Consider the following 20,532-nt stretch of genomic DNA (forward strand, 5'->3'; position numbering starts at 1 on the left):
CTCCTCCACAGCACTACACATAAGTCTATCTAGATGCCTCAAGAGATCCACAACATTCGCACCAGGCAGGAAAGTCATACGGTTCTCCCAGTCATCACAAACCCAGCTATCTATGTTTCTAATGATTGAATCTCCCATTACTATCACCTGCCTTTTCCTAATGACTGGAGTTAAAGGGTAAAAGTTTCGCTGGGCTTTTTCAGGATGTAATTTGAATTTCTTGGTGTTAAAATATAAGTTATCTTGCTATTTTGATCCATTTGTTAATCTACCTTCTTGCACCCATATTTCTAGAAGGCATAATTTCTGGAAATTGTATTACATACAAGAGAATGTAATAGCTGTCATTGCCTTGCACAAAATATTCCAAACGTCTCACATACACAATGCATATCCAAGGGGCCTTCATTCTCCAGCACTATTTCTTGTATTTTACAGTGCAAATATTTATAATAAAAAATAAATATAAAGCAAACACAGTACACTTTGTATTCTGTGCTGTAACTGAAATCAATATATTTGAAAAAGTGGAAAACACCCAAAATATTTATATAAATGGTATTCTATTATTGTTTAACAGCACAATTAATCGGTCTTAATTTTTTAATCACATGATTAATGGCAATTAATGTTTTAATTGCTTGACAGCCTTAAATAAAAGCATAGTTGCCCCCCCTTTTATTTATTTTGCAGTGGTCATTTATTTAATGTATCACCACCACAAAGAAGGAATATAACCCAAGGCACTGTGATATCACTATTGATATTTTTCTATGAATACAAACTCAGAATATTAGTTAGTCCACAAACGTGGTACTAGATGGCTGTGCTTTCACAAGGAAAGTGAACATGTCAAAGTTGAAACTCAGCAGACCTCTGGACTCCCAGGGAGATTGACCACAGCACCTTCTAACTACACTGACACTATTGCTTTGGCATGAAGATGCTATAAGCTTAAGACTCCTGGGTTCTGGTCCCAGCTCTGCCACTGACCAGCTCAGTGACTCTGGTCTGTTTTTGACTCCCATCCCATCTTTGTCTGTCTTTCCCCTTTAAATTGTATGTTATTCACGGGCAGGAACCATTTTTTATTATGGGTTTACAGAGTGTTTAGACCAATGAGGCCCTGGTCTCAGTTAGGGGCTCTAGGCACTACTGTAGTACAAGTATTGAAGAAGCTACTGCCATCAAGATAAAATTGCTCATTAGAAAAAACATTTAAGGCCAAACTCTTCTCTCATTAAAAGGCCCAGTCCATCTCCCACTGAAGATAATAGTAGTTGGACTGGTACTGGGCTCTTACACTGGTGTAAATTAGGAGTATTTACCCTGAAGTCAGTGAAATTATACAAGTATAAGAGCAGCATGAGAGAAGAATCAGGCTCCTCCAGTAGAAGAGTTGTACCCAAAAAGTACTATTTTGATAATGCAGGATATATTTACTTGAGTTTTTATCCGGAAGTCTGTCTATCTTCCACACTACAGCCCTATAGGCACTTTCATATTTTGCTGTTCCAATTGAGACCTGAATTACAGGATCAGATTCAACTTCATGTAAAGAACCAAGGCATGTTTTTCTGTTCATTTTTGCTTTTAGGGACTTCTGTCTTTGGAGATTCATTGTCCAAAGTGCTTTGATCCACTGTGCAGGAACTGGAAAGCGTATCATGACATTTTCACAGTATTTCATGGAATGCAAACGTGCTGGAATCAGACAACTAGAAGACATGTTTATAAAAGCCTGAAGTTCAATGTATGCTCCCTGAACAACTACTGCAGCCTTTAAAGAAAATGGAAGGTCTTGCCCATTATACAGTGTTTTGAAGCGCATCAGTTCTAACCTACAGGCATCCAGGGGTGTAAACTTAATAATTCTAGATTGCTCAAACTCATGTGTTTTGACACACTTATGGAAATGGTAGTCAAGAATATCAATCCATTTCTTCTCCAGGTCCTTGTCAAAATAACGCTCATCTCTTTTCTGAAGCTCTAGATCATTTAAAGTAAAAAAGCATTCAGTATTGCCATTCACAAAACACATACAATAAATGTGTGTGATTACAGCACTTTCTACAAGTTTTCCTTCTGTTTTAGTGATTTTCCCCCAAAACTTATCCACTATTTCTAGTATAATTTCTTGTTCCTCATAATTTCTCTTTTGCTTACAGATGGCTGGAAGCTTCATTAACTCTTCCTCAACTGTTGCAAGGAAGTCAGTGAAGTCATTGTAATTCGTGGTTCCTAACTTTAGCATCTGCTCTACCTCTAGTTCATGGACCACTTCTGCTTTGGGGTGGAATTTTCTTTTCTCTGTATAAGACACATATTCAATCTTCACGGTATGGATTTTTCCTGAAACACTACAGTTCTCTAGCTTGGGTTCTGACAGTTTACAGTATGGTTGGAGCTGGAATTCTTTGAAAGGTTTTTCAAGGCCCTTCTCGTAGTACATTTGTAAAATGCCCCCAGGTAGGACTTTAAGATAAACAGGACCCCACTGCCGAGATGACATCATATTCTTCTTCTCAGGAATTCTTAGCATGAAAGGCCAACCATCTTTTTTCTGGCTCCTGAAGAGACTGTGTGGAATGAAAGAAGAGAGATTATGCCATGCATGTATGCTGGAGGCAGACAAGCTTCCCGAAGTATCAGTTTGCAAATGGTCAAGCCTTTCACAGATATAACTGAAGGAATTCTGATTGAGACTTTTCTGATCATGGCAACTGTCTTTTTCTTTAGGATGGCAAATACTTCTGCAAAGCTTTTTATCCTTTCTTTGTGCGTCAACATTATAAAGAGACATGCTAGTTGAACACCCCTCTTTCCAAAATAACGTTGAAAAAGCACAGTCATTCTGAAAATATTGGAAGCGTTCCAATTCCAACTGATCTTCTAATTTATTGCAGCTTTCTTGGTAAGTAGGATTTATTTCACCCACGGCAGCTTGTTTAGAGAATAAAATCTTAGGTGGATTATCATTAGCTGCAGTGCTCAGTTTCTGAAAAGCTAAGGAAGAACAAGTCCCAGGTGGTGGGTGAAGATTAATGTTTGATGACAATTCAGGAATAGGATAAAGAATGTGAATTCCTGATTTGGGGATACAGGGACTTCCTGGATACTCTTTGTTAGGTGTAGAAAGTGGAGAGTTACTAGGAAATCCAGGATTTAAGTAAAAGTCAGCTATAGGAGTAGAAAGTGGGGTGCTGCTTGTAGAAGATGACCTACTGGAAGATTCATGCACATTAGCAAGATTGAGGTTAAGACCATTTGCTGTACAGGTATTACGCTCTTCCACTGATTGTTGAGGAGACTGAAAGAGAGGTTCATCATCAAAAGTGACCCAGTTTGCTGGATATGTGGAACACATCTTGCAGAAAAAAACTTGAAACACTTATACAGGTATCACCTCTGAGTCATCTGTTAAGAAATAACACAAAACAAGAACAAACATGATAAGAAATAAATGCAATTACTTTTGAAAAAAACTTATAAGTCACATTTCATAATGCCTACATTTTCATGAGCATCCAGTTTTGGGTGCCTCAATTTTCTGGATGCACAACTTGAATCACCTAAGGCTCGATTTTTAAAGTACTGAGTACCCATAAACCTCCAATTGATGTCACAAATTCGGCACCCAAACTTAGCAGACAGCTTTGAACATCTGATATACACACCCACACACACTATAAGTGGAGCTGACAGAAATACCAATAGGTAAGGTTGCCTAACATTTTCCATTATAAGGCTTTGTTATCTTTGGCAAAATAACTGTTTGAGCTGAAATTTTCATGTTGGGTATCTGCCTCATGATGAATTTTTTGGAAAAGTTCAGTAAAAATGGCTCGTCTGTTTCCAAGATGGAGGCTAGGGGGAAAATGCATTGCTTTGCTCATATTAAAAAATTCTTGCAACTGTTTTGCTGAGAAGCTATAGCACCTCCACGCTTTGGGGCAGAAACTTACCATTTGGAAGAGCGGCATGTGTGCGTGTGAAGGAAGCTGGGTTCTCTCACCTGTGCCCTTTTTTGTTCTCTGAAATTTCACCCAAATTTGGCTGAGTTATAAGCCTCTGAAAATATAAATTTATATATCTCAGAAAGCAGCAAAGAATCCAGTGGCACCTTATAGACTAACAGACGTTTTGGAGCATGAGCTTTCGTGGGTGAATACCCACTTCGTCAGATGCATGTGTAAGTGGAGCTGACAGAAGTTCACTGTGGCTGGCAGAAAAATTCCCTGAACATTCCATCTGTACTGAGCCTGATCTACCTACACAGAGTTCTGTGCCAGCCACAATTCACATGCTCCAACAAGAGGCTGAGCAGAACTGAGGCCAGGGAGCCTGATGCCTAGGCAGCATGGAGGAAAAGGAAACAGTCAAACTCAAATGCATACGACTAGGTGCAGAGGAACAGGACAGAAGGGTCCTATGGAGGAAAAAAGTAATTAAAGACTGTCATATTACATAATCATAAAGGGACATAGTAAGCTTGCACAGGCAACTTGAATTCTGGCATTTCCTAACTTTTGAGTGCTACACTTTACAAACGTAAAACATTCTTAACTAGGGCTGTCAAGCAATTAAAAAAATCAGTCGTGATTAACTGCCCTGTTCAACAATAATAGCATACCATTTATTTAAATATTTTGGATGTTTTCTACATTTTCAAATATATCAACTTCAATAACAACACAAAATACAAAGTTGTATTTGTTGTGCTCCGTTTATATTTATTTTGTATTACAAATATTTTCACTGTAAACAAAAGAAATAGTATTTTTCAATTCACCTAATACAAGTACTGTAGTGCAATCTCTTTATCATGAAAGCAACAAGAATGCTGAGAAGACGAAGATTTCAACTGCGGAGACTGGTTGTATTGAGACCTGTGTATTAAGAACTGTAACTTCCAATGGGGTAAGAAAATTGCTCGATCTAAATACTGCCTAGTGTAATAAAGTTTAAGATTTAGATTATGTGCTTATCTTTTCTTTTCTGTGGTATCTATTTTGCTTGAAGTGCTTGGGAAATCTCAACTCAGGTTACAAAGGCTAGGGCATGATCTCACCACATTGAGGGTGGGGCGGACTAGGTAATAAACTTACACTGGTCGGGCTTCTGACCAGGGCAAGACAGTACAGCTCTGGGGTGTAAGGCTGGGAACTGGAGGGAATTATCTGGTGCCTTTCTCTGAGTGATTTGTGAGTGGCTCTGGGAGCATTCATGCAATCAGGCTGGGTGTGGGGATCCACATGCTCTTGCGCTGATTGATAACAGCACCTGGAGGGGTTTGCTGCTTGTCACTACCAAAGCATTGTATCTTCAGGGAGAGGGACATGGGGCTACAGAGAGACAGGGACAGGTGCTGGGTCAGGGAAGACACAGTCTATGCCTGAGGTGACAAGGCTTGAATTCTGGTGGGGATAGGTGCAGAGGGGTACAGAGACAGGCTGGGAGGATGGGGGGAGTCAAAGACAGGCAGTTGGTGTGGCATAGTGGCAGGGGAGGAGAAACAGGTAGGTGCATGCTAAGGGACAGGGAAAGAAGGGTAACCACTTGAGCACAGTTCCCTTCCAAACCTGGAGTGGAACCCAGGATTCCTGACTTTCAACTTTCTTTTGGTGTCAGCAAAGAGCTGTGAATCCCCTAGCAAAATGTGTCCTATCAGCCTCTGGTGGCTGGTCCACAATGAGATAAAAGCCTCGTACAACCATCTGTTACTCCATTAGCATGCTAGGGATCTACAGGTCCAAACTCTGCTAATGACCTCTGAGGAGGGATTGGGGGGAGACAATATGGTAGATACTTTTGACAATTTTGGCCTTAATCTCTCTGTGCATCAGTTCCCCAGCTGTAAAATGGTTATTATAATTTCTCCATTATAACATGTATTGGTGTTGTGAACATAAATTCATTCATGTTTGTGAAGTGCTCAGATACTATGGTAACAAGTGCCACAGAAAAGCCCATGAGGAAATTAATAATTCTGTATTTAGTGCAGGGTTTAGATGGTAAGCAGTAAATAAGGCCTGAAGTCACATTTTGGCTAAAAAGAAATAATTAATAACTACTTATTCAGTGAGCACCATCCATCCTGTGCACTGAATGAGACAGTGTACTGTGAAAAAATTAGTATATGATCATGTAATTAAAACTGTATCAGAATACATTACACACACACAAGGAGATGAATTGCCTGTGCAATCTTAACCCTGGAATTCCCTAGCTTGTGAAGGCTTAACTGTACAATCTTAAACAGGTTCTAAAACAGTATTTATTTTGTGTGTATTTTGGATTTTGCTTGTAATTTGTGGGATGACTTTCATTAAAAGAAGTGAAGATCAGATACAGGGAACTGAAGATTACGTGAACACCCAACAATACTCAAAATTATTTCAGCTTCTGATTTAACCTGCTTCCTGTAGAGAAAATCTCTTTTTATTTATAATATTGTTCTATTTAGGCCATTAAGCTATATGCTTTTGAACCTAATGAAGTAATTTTAAACGTAGTTTAGAAAACGTTAGCACTGCAAATGTAGTTTCGCCATATAGCACTCTGTTCATCTTATTGTTAAAAAGGACACTAGCAGATAGTTTAGCCCACAAAATTAGTTGTTTCTTTGAGAGGGTGAGGGAGAGTTTAATAATACCAAGTAGTAAAAATTAGTCATGTGGGGCTTCTTTGTTTTTGTTTTTAACCTCAACAGATTATTTCATAGATACCAAGGCAAGAAGGGACCACTGTGATCATCAACTCTGACATCATAAATATTACAGGACATAGAATTTCCCCAATTAATTCCTAGAGCAGATCTTTTAGAAAAACATCCAATCTTGACTTTAAAATTGTCAGCATCCACCATGAGCCTTGATAAATTATTCCAAAGGTTAATTATTGTTAAAAATGTACACCCTATTTCCGGTCTGAGTTTGTCTAGCTTCAGCTTCCAGTCATGGGATCATGTTATACCTTTCTCTGTTAGACTGAAAAGCCCATTATTAAATATTTGTTCCCCATATAGGTACTTACAGACTAATCAAGTCACCCCTTAACCTTCTCCTTGTTAAGATAAATAGATTGAGCTCCCAGCCTATTGCTATAAGGCATATTTTCTAATCATTTAATCATTCTCATCACTCTTCTCTGAACCCTCTCCAATTTACCAATGTCCTTCTTAAGTTGTGGGTACCAGGACACAGTATACCAGCAATATAACCTCTCTACTGCTACTCTAGATAGCCCTTTTGGCACCAGTCACACTGAGAGCTTATGTACAGCTGCTTATCCATCGTGACCTCCAAATCTTTTTCAGAGTCATTGCTTCCCAGGATACAGTGCCCCATCCTCTAAATAAGGCTTACATTCCTCGTTCCTAGATGTTTACATTTAGACATATTAAAATGCATATTATTTGCTGATGCACAGCTTACTAAGCAATCCAGGATGCTTTGTATCAACTACTTGCCCTCTTCAATACTTATTACTCCCCTAATCTTTTCTCATCTGCGAACTTTATCAGTGATGATTTTATGTTTTCTTCCAGGCCATGAATAAAAATGTTAAACAGCCTAGGGCAGAGGTTCTCAAACTGTGGTCCGCAGACCACTAGTGGTCCGCAAGCTCCATTCAGATAGCCTGGGCAGCCGCACACAGGAGAATGAAGGGCCACCTACCTAATTAGTGACTCCACTAATTAGGTGCCTGGACCCTGAAGGAGCACATGTAAGGTGAGGTGGTGGCTTTGGGGGGAATAGGGGGTAGGTAGGAGGGGGCAGTGGGGAATTTGGGACATGCAGAGTTGCAGTAGCCAGAGAAACAGGTGATTTTCTCCAGCTCCAGGGCTGCGGCTGCCAGGGAGAGATGGCCTTTCTTCCCAGCCTCAGTTCTGTGGCAGGGGAGATACCTGCCTCCTTCCCAGCCCCAGCTCAGGGGCTGCCACAGCGGGAGAGAGAGGACACATCGATTGCATTAGAAAGGTAAGACTACTGATATTAAAATATGAGTTGTGCGCTTTTCTTTATAGAATAAAAAATTAATTATTATTAAGGGTGTTTTTTATTTAGAGCTTTTATCCAAAGCGCTTTACAATAGTTAGCTAATGGTACAAACAACATTTGGAAAGCTCATTAAGTGGTCCACCGAGACCCTCAGCAATTCTCAAGTGGTCCGTGAAAAAAAAAGTTTGAGAACCACTGGCCTAGGGCCAAGAACCAATCCCTGCAGGACCCCTCCAAAAACACACCCATTAGATAATGATTCCCCATTTATAATTACATTTTGAGAACTAGCAATTAGCCAGCCTTTAATCCATGTAATGTGTGCCATGTTAATTTTATAGCTAATTTTTCAATTAAGAGTCATGCATTACCAATTCAAATGTCTTACAGAAATCTAAGTATATTACATCAACACTATTACCTTTATCTACCAAACTTGCAATCTCACCAAAAAAAGATATCAGCTTAGTTTGATGGGATCTATTTTCCACAAACCTATGTTGACTGTCATTTTTATTACCCTCCTTTTATTCTTTATTAATCAAGTCCTGTATCGGCCATTCCATTGTCTTTACAATTAAACATTCTTCTAGAAGAGGGGAGGGCAAACTATGGCTCACGGGCTGCATCCGGCCCATCAGAGCTTTCAGTCCAGCCCGTGAGATTGCCAGCCCCCAACGCAGTGGGGCTAAGGCAGGCTCCCTACCTGCCCTGGCCCCACGCTACTCCCAGAAGCAGCCAGCGCCATGTCCCTGTGGCCCCTGGGGGAGCAGAGGGCTCCGTGCACCCCCTTGCCTGCGGGCACTGCCTCCTGCAGCTCCCATTGGCCAGGAACAGGGAACCACCTGCCCTACCCCACCCCCAGGAGCCACTGCCAGACATGCTGGCCACTTCCAGGAATGTCGCCAGGCCAGGGCAGGCAGGGAGCCTACCTTAGCCCCACTGCACGCCAGTGTCACCCTGGAGCTACTCGAGGTAAGCAGCACCAGGCTGGAGCCCGCTCCCCAAATCCCTCCTGCACCCTGCACCCCAACCCCCTGCCCTCAGTCCCCTAACCCCCTGCCTTGAGCCCACTGCTGCACCCCAACCCCTTGCCCTGAGCCCCTTCCTGCGCTCCACACCCCCTCCTACACCTTACACTCCCTCCCGCACCCCAACCCCCTGCCCCAGCCCTACATTCAAGGCCCTGCATACAACTTCCACACCCAGATGTGGCCCTTGGGCCAAAAAGTTTGCCCACCCCTGTTCTAGAAGAATATTAAGGACCCAAACACTTAAGCACCGGTGTAATGCCTGAGAACCAGTAATTGATAATTGTGGAGGGAGAGGAGGACAACAACTATAAAACTGGCCTCTCAGCTGGTATTTGTACTATCCAAGCTGAGTGATGTGCAAAACATTACGAACAGAATAAATGACAAAAAGGATGTTTTTAAAATGCTTCCAACTTTAATAATCTACAGCAAGCTGTTATTAATAACAAAGTTAAAGAAACTATTTAATATAAAGCTCTGAACTGGACAGTGTTCTTGTAGTAATGTAATATGCTACTTTCTCATGCTATACAATAGTCAGTTTTTGAACCGGCATTTCAAACTATGCCACATTTTAGCAGCCAAGAGGAAAATGTAAAGTGCTAATATTTTTTTTTACTGGCTAATACACTACTTCATGCTTGTACAGCTCTTTCAGTGTGAAAAGCACTGTAGGTGGGCTATAATTAATATTTTCAACAGATCAGTGTTCTCGCCTAAACTACACAGGAACACCACAAGTGCCTTCCTTAAAGCCTTTAAAACAGTTATCACAAGGTGTACTAGTATGAGAGGAAATCTGCACAATTACAGTATTACATGTTTAATTAGATAAATGTATAGCACAATATTTTTACATTTACTGACAATGGTTTCTTCATAGCCTTCAATCAGATCAAATTTGTGATGAGTGCACTATCAGTAACTGTCAAAACTGGTCCCCAGAACAGCCTAATTTGGATTCACATCCAGATATATAATTTGCTGTTTTAGTTGGGGTGCAGATGAGTATGTTTCTAAGTGACATGTCTGCTGCACTGACTGGCTTAAAGGCAATAGGGAAAGTGATATTTATACCTATCAAGAAAACTTTAAAAACTGTGGGTGCCTGACAGTGTTGCTCTTATAATGCTTGAAGTGCTTTGAAATCCCTGACTGGAAAATACTATTGAAGTGGAAAGAATTATTTGGAGCAATAAAATCTCATTTCTCAAATATATGAAGCAAGGGGATGTTCATTGTGGAGGTTTGCTCTTTAACTTGATTAATTAAGTCAGTCTACCACTGGACTAATATTCATATGGGCTGCAAGTTCAATGTCTAAATATGGATTTAGAAGCCTAGATTTAGGCAGGTCTGACTGAAAATTCAGTCCATTAAGATTGCAACAAGCCAAAAATCCAGAGTTACAGAAATTCTGTGTTCTTGTTATTGAGGGGGAAAAAGTTCATATGTGTATGTTATTTAAGGGCAGAATGTCTGCCTTAACTTGGAATTTCCTGTTGGTTTGATTTATAATCCTAATATTGCTTCACTGTAACTTCTGGCCATACCCTATGATGGCCAAACTATTTTTAGGCTCTCAACCACAGCTATTTATACTAAGCGCTCATTTCCATCAGGCTACTCATGCAAATATTCAAAGACATAGTTTGATTTTATGTTGTTACATAAAAGCCACAAAATGTTTTGTTGCTGTACACATACTTTCAATGCTGTAGACAAACAAAAGTTTATTCTTATCCACAAACTTACTTTTTCCCTCCCTTAAATTGTAATAATTTTGTAAGATGCGCAGCCTCCAGATGGGGAAAGAAGGCTCTGACCCTTCGTTTCCTATGATGTAAGATATGTCTTCACTACCAATGCTTCGGGGGAGGGATAGCTCAGTGCTTTGAGTATCAACCTGCTAAACCCAGGGTTTCAAGTTCAATTCTTGAGGGGGCCATTTAGGGAACTGGGGTCAAAATCTATCTGGGGATTGGCCCTGCTTTGAGCAGGGGATTGGACTAGATGACCTTTTGAGGTCCCTTCCAACCCTAATCTTCTATGATTCTAAAGCGCTGCTGCTGCAGCAGCACTTTAACATGGCTGTGTAGTCATGGAATCATAAAAAAACAACCCCCATGATGGGAGAAACTTCCAGTGCTGGTGCACTGTCTACACTGCCACTTTATAGCACTGAAACTTGCATTGCTTGGGGGGCGGGGGAAAAGGTTTCAGTCACACCACTGAGCAAGAAAGTTTCAGCGCTGTAAAGTGGCAGTGTAAACAAGGCTTAAGCAGAGCTCCAAGGTTTGATACTAGCAGGTTTAACAGGGCTAAAAGAAAAAGTGAAAGGAGCTTTTTTTTTTGTAGCAATTAAACAAGTCTCCAGCAGCCTTTGACCGTGGGGGTCTTCCTATCACCTGTTTGTTGGAAGAGCAAGCCACCATCAGTTTTCCAACAAATGGACAATGAGACCACTTACTTGGTGTCCAGATATAGACTTAGGAACTTAATTTTAGGAATTCATATTTGAAACATTGTATCTAGTATTTTTTCCCAACAAGTTTAGGAAACAGTCTTTTATTTCCCACAAATATCAGAACACTATATAAGCAAAAAGAATATCCCATCTTACGCATACATACATAAGCAAAAGGAGTATTCTACCTTAACCAGTAAAACTAACCCTCTGGACCTGATTCTGCAAGGTGCTCAGCACCCAAACCCTCATTGACTTCCACAGGAGTTGAAGATGCTTGGCACTGAATGTAATCAGTACTTTTTTCTTTACCTTTCTGTAATAAAAGTGGTAGAACAAAATCTCTTAACAATTAGATTTTTAAATCTATACCAAATAAACTCTCATGCCAGAACTACTGGCTACATTTTAGCCACCATGAAAATTTCGCTAATAATGGAAAATGTTAACAATTTTAACTACAGTCAGTAGCACAAACACTACTGCGCTAAACCTTGTTTCTTTCAAAGTAAGCTGAAAAAAGTTGAACTTTTACTGAATACTGAACACGCAAGAAAGAAACCAAGGAATTTGATCACTCATTCTCCAAGTATGTTAGTGGGAAGTCTAGGCTCCTGCATTACTCTGCTTTCATAATATTCTCCAGGAAGCAACCTCCTTGAACAGTAGAAGGCAAATTCCCTGCTGGTGTAACTCCACTAACTTCAGTGGAGTTATTTCAGCAGAAAACTTGGCCCTGGAATTTTTTATTTGAAGTCCAGAAGCTGACCTCACATAAACAGCAATATTTGTTTGTTCCCCACAAGTTTGGCACGCTGGTGTAGTTCTTATAAAACAGCACAAAAATAAAGAATTTGGAAACATTTATGCCAGAGCTGGCAATATGGCACATAAGCAACTGGTTAACATAATTTAAACTTTGGACCATAATTAAGTTCATCATCATTTAAAATAGGAGAGATTTAAGAATGACATCCTTTGGCAAGTGTAAAGATGAGACAGGCAGAAAGTTCTGCTAAGGGCACCAGTTAGGGGGGCCAGGGGAGGGCAGAAGCCCCCCCTTGAGTTTCATAAAGAAGATGTGCAAGCTCCCAGGTGGAGCTCTTAACTACAGCACAGCATTAGGGCTAGTCTACACTGGTCACGCTGGCTTGTATAGTTGCAGAAGCACTCCCAGCACTCTAAAAACCCACCTCCACGAGGGGCACAGTTACCAGCGCTGGGAGCACATCTACACTGGTGCTTTACAGAGCTGAAATTTGCTGTGCTAAGAGGGGTGTTTTTTCACCCCCAAGCGAGGAAGTTGCAGCACTGTAAATTGCCAGCGTATACAAGTCCTTAGTGTGAAATGTAAGTTCTGCAGAGGAGAGGTGCCCCTGAGGCAGGAGTCAGTACTGTGTTTAAAAACAGAGACAGGGTGATTAAAGTAAGAAAGGGCTGGTGATTAAGGATATGGAAGTTTAGCCTGTAAAAGAGGCTCAGATATTTAAGTATGACGTGTATAGTTATTGACAACACATGTTATCACATGTTCACTGTGATGTTTACACCTGAATGGAGGCACTGATGGCAACAGAAGTTTTAGTTGACTAAGGACTAGAAAATTTGACCCTCCAACTTTCTTTCTAAAGGAAGAGCTGCCCAGAGCTCCTGCGCCTGTTTACTTTCCTTTCTTGCCTCCAGTGGCTCTGATGTACCTCAGAAGCTGTTTTTTTCTCAACTTTAAAATATAGAATTTTCTTGGTGTTTGGTTTTAAATATTCTCCTGTGAGAACTGCAACTCAATCACTATAGTGTTATATTTAAGAGGCTTCTGGAAAGTAACTAGCCTTTAAACAGAAATAAAAGCAGTGTTGCCAACTCTCATGATTTTGTCAGTCTCATGATAATTGTTTTCCTTAAAGCCCCAGCTCCTGGAGTCAAGTGAATATGTGATGATTTCAGCCTTCATTCTTAAAGAAAAATGAAGTTTCTAGTCCTCGTGGCTGTGGAGAAAGTTTCAAAATGTGACCCCAGTGCATACTAAAGGCTCAAAAAGCAGAAGGCAAATAAAAAGAACTCCAAATTTGTTATTTTCACATAATCCCATGATTTTAAATCCAATCTCATGATTTTTGGTGAGCCTGATTCATGATTTTGAACACTTTGGATTGGCAGTACTGTGAAAGTGACTTGAAAATGTCAGTTTCACTCCTGTTTAAGGTTAGTTTCTAGGCTGTTATTTGTAGTAAGGTGACACCTCTAGAGCCCCAGGCAGGTGCAGTATAAACTCATGGGGGGGCTTGCCCTAGTGAGATGTTTCCAAAGTTAAATGATCTATTCCAAGTTTAGTGAACTGCAAAAAAAGCAATAGAAAGTAATCTAGATTTTTCTACAATTGTTGTATTCAAGAGTTAGTAATAAGGAATATACATAAAAATTTTAAACCTAACTAGTGTAACTTAAGTGACTTGACACAAGATGTGAGAACATGTTAGTATTAGAGCTGAGTAGGTCTAATATTCATAAAATCCTCTTTTTTATATAGGAATTAGATACAGTGCTATCGGCTAATTTCTAAGTTATCTGGGAGGGAAAAAAACCTAGAGTTTTCAGGTCCCTAAGCAGTCCCTAGAATCAGGATTAAAGTTGCCCCCCACCCCCCAATCTGAAATGGTGCCCCTGAGCTCTGACTTCGGGAACAGCGGCCTTTAGAAAGAAATTCCCTGGCATTTTCCACACAACCAGGGAGGAGGGTAGTAGTTAGTGCGGTTTCTGTTAGTACACAAGTTACACTACACTTCTCAACAGCTATTGGGAGAGTTTGCACTTGCACGAAGTTCAACTTGCTGCAAATTACAATTTTCAATCTTGTGAACAGAAACAAAAGACTTGCCTGACTAGCCTGCAAATATTCAGCGAACGCAAGAAGCCTAAACATAATCAACTAGTCCGAGCCAGCAGTGGAGGGGACCCTTCCCACTATCAGGATCCTAGAGCTCCGCCCCCGGCCCCACCGCCTCATTCCCACCCTGGCCAAGGGAGTGGGTCCAGTGGGAAGCCCACGCAGGCCGGCTGGCCCAGGGCCCAGGGCCCAGGCCTGGGCTCGGCAGTGATGAGCTCAGCTGCCGCGCACACCAGCTCAGCCCTGCCCGCAATCTCTCCCCAGCCCTGCTGGCCACGAAACAAAGTAACTCACTGTGGAGGTCTTCCGAGTGCCCCGGGGGCGAGCACTGCAGAGAGCGCCCCGGGCAGCAGCCTACCTCGCAAGGGGCGGGGGACTGTCGGCTCCCACCTCCCCCCTGCCCGCTCCGGCTGAAGTCGGACCCGGTGCCAGGCAGCTGCTCACTGCCTCAAGTCGGAGTCAGCCCGCGGTGCCCCCTGCCCGGCGGGACATTGCGGCCCCTGCTGCCCCCTGTTGCGCCGGAACCCCCTTACCCGTGTGCACTGCACGGCGCCCGGGATCGCAGCCTCGGCGCCGGCCGCCGCCGGGGAGGACAGGCTTCCAGACTGGCGGAGGGGGAGGAGGGAGTCGGGGGCCGGCGCACAATGCAGGAGGCTGGAACTGCCTCTACTCACAGCCCTGCTGCAGGGAGGGCCCTAGCGGCTGCAGCCCCACAGACTCGGCTATGGGACAAGCTCGCAGCCTGGATCGCAGCTGGGGAATCTGAGCGTGCCCCAGGCTAAGATGGAGCCAGCCCTGGGAGGAAGCAGCAGTGGTCGTAGGCACGCAGCTTTTTTACACATTTAATTACTTGTAAGCAAAGTTGAGTGTCTTTAATCTCTTGTTTTGCACTATGTCTAGAACCCAGGTTGAACAAGGTAAACTTAAGCATCCTAAAGGCCAAAAGCCTCTTGGTAACCTAAGAAACTAAATCCGATTTTCAAAAGTGATTTAGTCACTTAAGAGCCAAGATTTCATTGAAAGTCAATCGGACTTAGAAGCCTAAGGCCTGGTCTACACTTAAAAATTAAATCAACCTAGCTCTGTTGCTCAGGGCTGTGCAAAATGTTGCGCCCTGAGTGCCATAGTTAGGTCAAGCTAACCCCTACTAGAGACATAGCAACCTGGACAGAAGAATTCCGCCATTATCCTAGGTACCACTGCAGAGAGATAAAAAACCCTCCATCAATGGGGGAACCATAACTGTGGTGCTAGAGCAGCACAGCTACAGCGCCATACCTGGTGTAGACATACGCTCTGTCTCTTTTGAAGATGAGACACTCCCAAGACTCTTAAGTGCCCTTGAAAATGTTATTTTAAGTGTCTAACTTTCTGTCAACGGGACTAGTCACATCTTTAAAGTTAATCATATGCTTAAGAACCTTGCTGAATCAGACTTAGCTAACATTGGGAGATTAGATGAGGGATGGTGTATGAGCCATAATACATTATCTTAAGTTTGCAATTTTTTGCACCTTTTATCTTGAGGAAGTGAAAGATTCCACATACCTCAGATCACTTTAACTCATCCAGATCAAAATGGCAAAAGTGACAAATGGAAACCCTTAGTCCCAAACCAAGCATTAGAATGAGCCTGACAATGAGTATAGTACTAAGAAAGTGATGCTATTCAGGTGACACTATGTCAAGGTCTGTTCCACCCATCTCTGGCTAATGTTCTGGTGGAAGTTAAAGAGCTTATGGCAGTTTTCATAGAATAAATTGGTGTAATGATTAATATCCTCTCTCTATAAAATAGATCAAAACAGCATCCACTTGAAAATCATATTTTCTGACAATTTTTTATTTATACCATGCCGAGTAACATCTATTATTGGTATAACAAAGAAGTTAGCCAAAAAAAGACTTTTTTTAGTTTACTTTGTTCTTTTTGAAAGCACTTTGTGTATTTACTTTTATTGGTTTGTTGATTATTTGCACTTTCTGTCTTATACACTTTCACGATGACATCACTTTCACTCTTTGTTCTGAGACAGAATCATAGAATATTGCTGCAAGAGGGTTAACCACAGGCTGACCCAGGGGCAGCACATCAGAGCCCTCTTTCCTGAGCAAGGCATCTACCACCATATTTTCTTTCCCCCTTAAAAAGAAACAACCTGTTTTGTTACTTTTGTCTGTTTACACTCTCCAGGATACAGTATCAGACAGTATCCAAAATTTCTCTTAGCAACTTGTTACACACTTTTCACAGTGACATTATTGACCAGTGTATTATTAGATTTCAAACAATATAGTACATGTCACCTTTTAAATAAATATTATGACACCTGTGTGTGAGATGCGGTGAGTATGTCAGGCCTGATAAGATATGCTGACAGAGAGGGAACCACAAATGGGCTGTTGTGTCACACCTTCGCTCCAGTTCCCATTGCTCCCTCATCCGTGTAAGGATCTATTGAAGAAAGTACCAAACTCCCTAATCCCCAGCTGTGATATTATATGATTAAAATATGACCGTGTATATCATTGTTGTTACCACTGTTATACAATTGCAACAAACTGTTGCAAGGTATGTCATGTAAGGTGTCAATGGAAAAGTTATGATTTGCTGAATATGATTATCTATTAGTGTGCATGTATCATTTTCATATCAGAAGTTATGAATATTGACTGTATACTTGTATTTCAAATGTATTTGCTCCTGGGTGACACCCGCAGGGTAGTTTACATCCAGTCTAGCCAGAACGTTGTGAATTGACAATTCAAGTTGATGACCCATGTCATAAACAGATAGCTAAGGGTTAATGTCTCTTTCACCTGAAACACCTGACCAGAGAACCAATCAGGAAACCGGATTTTTTCAACTTTGGGTGGAGGGAATTGTGTGTCTGGGGTCTTTGTTTTCTCTCTGCCTGCTTTCTCTGAGCTTTGGAGAAGTAGCTCTGTTTTCTAATCTTCTGTTTCTAAGTGTAAGGACAAAGAGATCAGATAGTAAGTCATATGGTTTCTTTTCTTTGATATTTGCATGAATATAAGTGCTGGAGTGCTTTGATTTGTATTCTTTTTGAATAAGGCTGTTTATTCAATATTCTTTTAAGCAATTGACCCTGTATTGTGTCATCTTAATACAGAGAGAACATTTGTATTTTTTCTTTCTTTTTTATATAAAACTTTCTTTTAAGACCTGTTGGAGTTTTTCTTTACTTCAGGGAAATTGAGTCTGTACTCACCAGGGAATTGGTGGGAGGAAGAAATCAGGGGAGATCTGTGTGTGGATTGGATTTGCTAGCCTAATTTTGCATTTCCTCTGGGTGAAGAGGAAAGTGCTTTTGTTTCCAGGATTGGAAACGGAGAGGGCAAGTCACTCTGTTTGGATTCACAGAGCTTGTGTCTGTGTATCTCTCCAGGAGCACCTGGAGGGGGAAAGGGGAAAAGGATTATTTCCCTTTGTTGTGAGACTCAAGGGATTTGGGTCTTGGGGTCCCCAGGGAAGGTTTTTCAGGGGGACCAGAGTGCCCCAAAACACTCTAATTTTTTGGGTGGTGGTGTTAGGTAATAAAGCAAGTCCTCACTCACCTCTCCAACACCCAAGTTCGTGCGGAATTGGAATTTGGGCACACAATTCTGTCAGAGACCAGACAGCAATGCGTTGATCAACGGGCTCACACTACCCCAAAAGCTTTAGAATAAGTGTGGCCCCTTTATTAGGGGTGAGCATCAATATTTATACACAGAAGTAAACAAAGTGATTAATAAAAGATAATGGTCATGCATAATCAATCAAGATTTTACAGGAAAAGCAAGTTTAACAAGTAAATGCATAGAGATAAAGGCTAATGGCTACTTGAGGAAGGGGGTGTTATGAGTAGTTTGCAGGTCAGTGCTTTGTTCAAAAAAAAGGTTCAGAAAGGATTATGCAGAGACGGCCAGTCTGGGTGTTTTTTTGGCTCCAAAGTTCACCAAAAGTTTAGACCCAACATTCCTCCATTTGTAGCTTTGAGATAACTATTAATCAAAAAGCTACACCCTATTTCAAGATCTCAAGGGCCGCTTGGCAATTTCAGCCTGGGCCAATTCGAAGAGAGTAAGGCTTTTAGCTGAAGTGGGAAAAGAATAAACTGGCTTACATGAGTTTATGAGGGAGGGGACACACTGAATACAGCAACACAGTATTATAAGGACTACCATGGCCCCAACAACACCCACCAAGAGGTTTTTAACCCACCCAAATCCGGGCAGCCAATTCCATAAGGCTCCCCACCAATCATAAGGTGGCTGGCCAGAGGAGTAGTTTTTAGCCATTTCCCTTAGGTGTTTGGTACGTTGAAAAGTGTCAGAGTAGGTGTCATTTACAAAAACACAGCATTCTTCATTTATGAGGGCGCAAGTTCCTCCCTGGGCTGCTAACATCATATCTAAAGCCATTCTGTTTTGCAAAGCCAACTGGCGCAGCTGGGACATTTCCCCGGCCTGATTCTCAAATAGGGTTGCAGTTTCATTGGTCAAAGATTCTAATAGTCCCTGTAGACGGATGATGGCACCCTTCAAGCTAGTGTGACCAGCCCACCGCTGCCAGGACAAACCATCACGGAGATTAATATCTCTGTCAGTTTCACGGATGTTACGAACGTGGGGAAAATGAGGGGGAGTGAGGGAGATCCGAGAAGGCGGTGCTAGCCATGCCAAATAACATGACCCTGCCCAATCAGGGGAGAGAAAATAATAAGCCTTGGGCCCGCACACCCAGTATGTTCCATATAATGCGTTTTGGGTATTCCATTTCTCAAAGTAGGAGGTAACCCACCACCCGTTGTACCACTGTTCCCCCGGTAACGCAGAGGGGTCGTTGTGTGAACTGCAGAGGCACAATTTGGTAGTGTTGTCCTCAAAGGGCAGTGTAGTACTGCTTGAGCAGTTGTAGAAGGCAATTGTGTATCCTTTAACAATTAGTTGGACACCCTCGAGATCTGAGCAGGGCTTTTTAAAAACTGACTCTGAAAACCTGCCCCTCCATGAAAAAGTTGAAAAGGTTGGATCGGGGTGAGGGATCCACATATGGGATAAGTGGGATGCGCAAGGCTTGAAGCCAAGATTTTTACTAAAGGCGGTGCCATTAAAATATATGTTGCATTTACTTGTTCCCACAAAAGTTGACCCTTTTTCTTTAACAAAACACAGTGATCCTGTTTGATTGGTTACCCTGAGATATTTGTTAATTGGCACTTCTGTTTTGTCCCATGTAAGATTGGGTTGGACTGGATCTTTTATTCTAGTCGGTGGCATCCAAGTCATATTAGCAGTGGTTAGGGGAATGGGTGTGAAGGGGAGTCCCTGTGCTGCATTTACTGGAAATTGAGTACATACCCAGCAATCACTTCTATTTCCTAAAATACGAGTTTTAACCTCGTGGGAATATCTAATAAAAGCATTATCTTCATAAGCAGAAAATAAACTAAAAAAGCATAAAAAACATACAGTTGTCAGAATAAAGGGTCCTCTCATTTTTTCCGAGTTAATTTAAGTCTAATGTCTGAGAGAGGTAAGCTGGTCCACTGGTCGAAGGCAGTGTCCTCAGTGGTGACAAGAGCTGCTGGTCCGTCACTGTGGTCCACTACGGCTGGCTTGACGTGGGAGTGGTGGATCCAAGATTTGCGTCCTTCCAGGAACACTGCAGTCTGGGTTGTCAAAAGAACCTGGTGGGGTCCAGTAAACCTTGGCTGGAGGGTGTCGTCACGAACGAACTTTTTGGCCCAGACGAAGTCCCCTGGTTGGAACGGGTGGATTTGTTCCTCCAGCGGCACGGTCTGGGAAAACTGCGAGGCTTTCCAAAGGGTACGGAGGCGAGCCTGTAGGGAGAGAAACTGACACGCAGTCATATGATCCCCTCCCAATAGTGAAACATCAGCACGTGGTAGCGCCCCGCCTTTGAAAGGGGGGTGTCCATAGAGCAGTTCAAAGGGGGATAATCCCAATGCGCGGGTTGGGCGAGTACGAAGGTGAAACAGGACCAAGGGAAGTACCTGAGGCCACTTTAATCCTGTTTCCTGACAGTATTTAGCCAATGTAAACTTAAGTTCCCTATTCATACGCTCAACTTTCCCGCTAGACTGGGGGTGGTAGGGTGTATGAAAGGAGTGTGAA

The 20,532-nt window shown here is 42.0% G+C and overlaps 1 protein-coding gene across 2 annotated transcripts in view; it reads right to left on the reverse strand.

Moving 5' to 3' along the window:
• The window catches only part of STON1 (stonin 1), a 28,724-nt gene extending 13,732 nt beyond the window's left edge, over positions 1 to 14,992 (reverse strand). The window contains exons 1-3 of one of the 2 annotated variants that reach the window (XM_030557743.1): positions 14,922 to 14,966; positions 3,966 to 4,071; positions 1,444 to 3,417 (exon numbers count right to left, since the gene is read on the reverse strand). In XM_030557743.1, the coding sequence (XP_030413603.1) occupies positions 1,444 to 3,367 (1,924 nt within the window). In that variant the 5' untranslated portion in view covers positions 3,368 to 3,417; positions 3,966 to 4,071; positions 14,922 to 14,966. Of the gene's footprint in view, positions 1 to 1,443; positions 3,418 to 3,965; positions 4,072 to 14,921 lie in introns of both variants that reach the window. The other variant, XM_030557742.1, reaches the window with a different exon arrangement.
• Between the last annotated feature and the right edge of the window lie 5,540 nt (positions 14,993 to 20,532).

The sequence above is a fragment of the Gopherus evgoodei genome, chromosome 3 (assembly GCF_007399415.2).
Source record: "Gopherus evgoodei ecotype Sinaloan lineage chromosome 3, rGopEvg1_v1.p, whole genome shotgun sequence".
NCBI lineage: Eukaryota > Metazoa > Chordata > Testudines > Testudinidae > Gopherus > Gopherus evgoodei.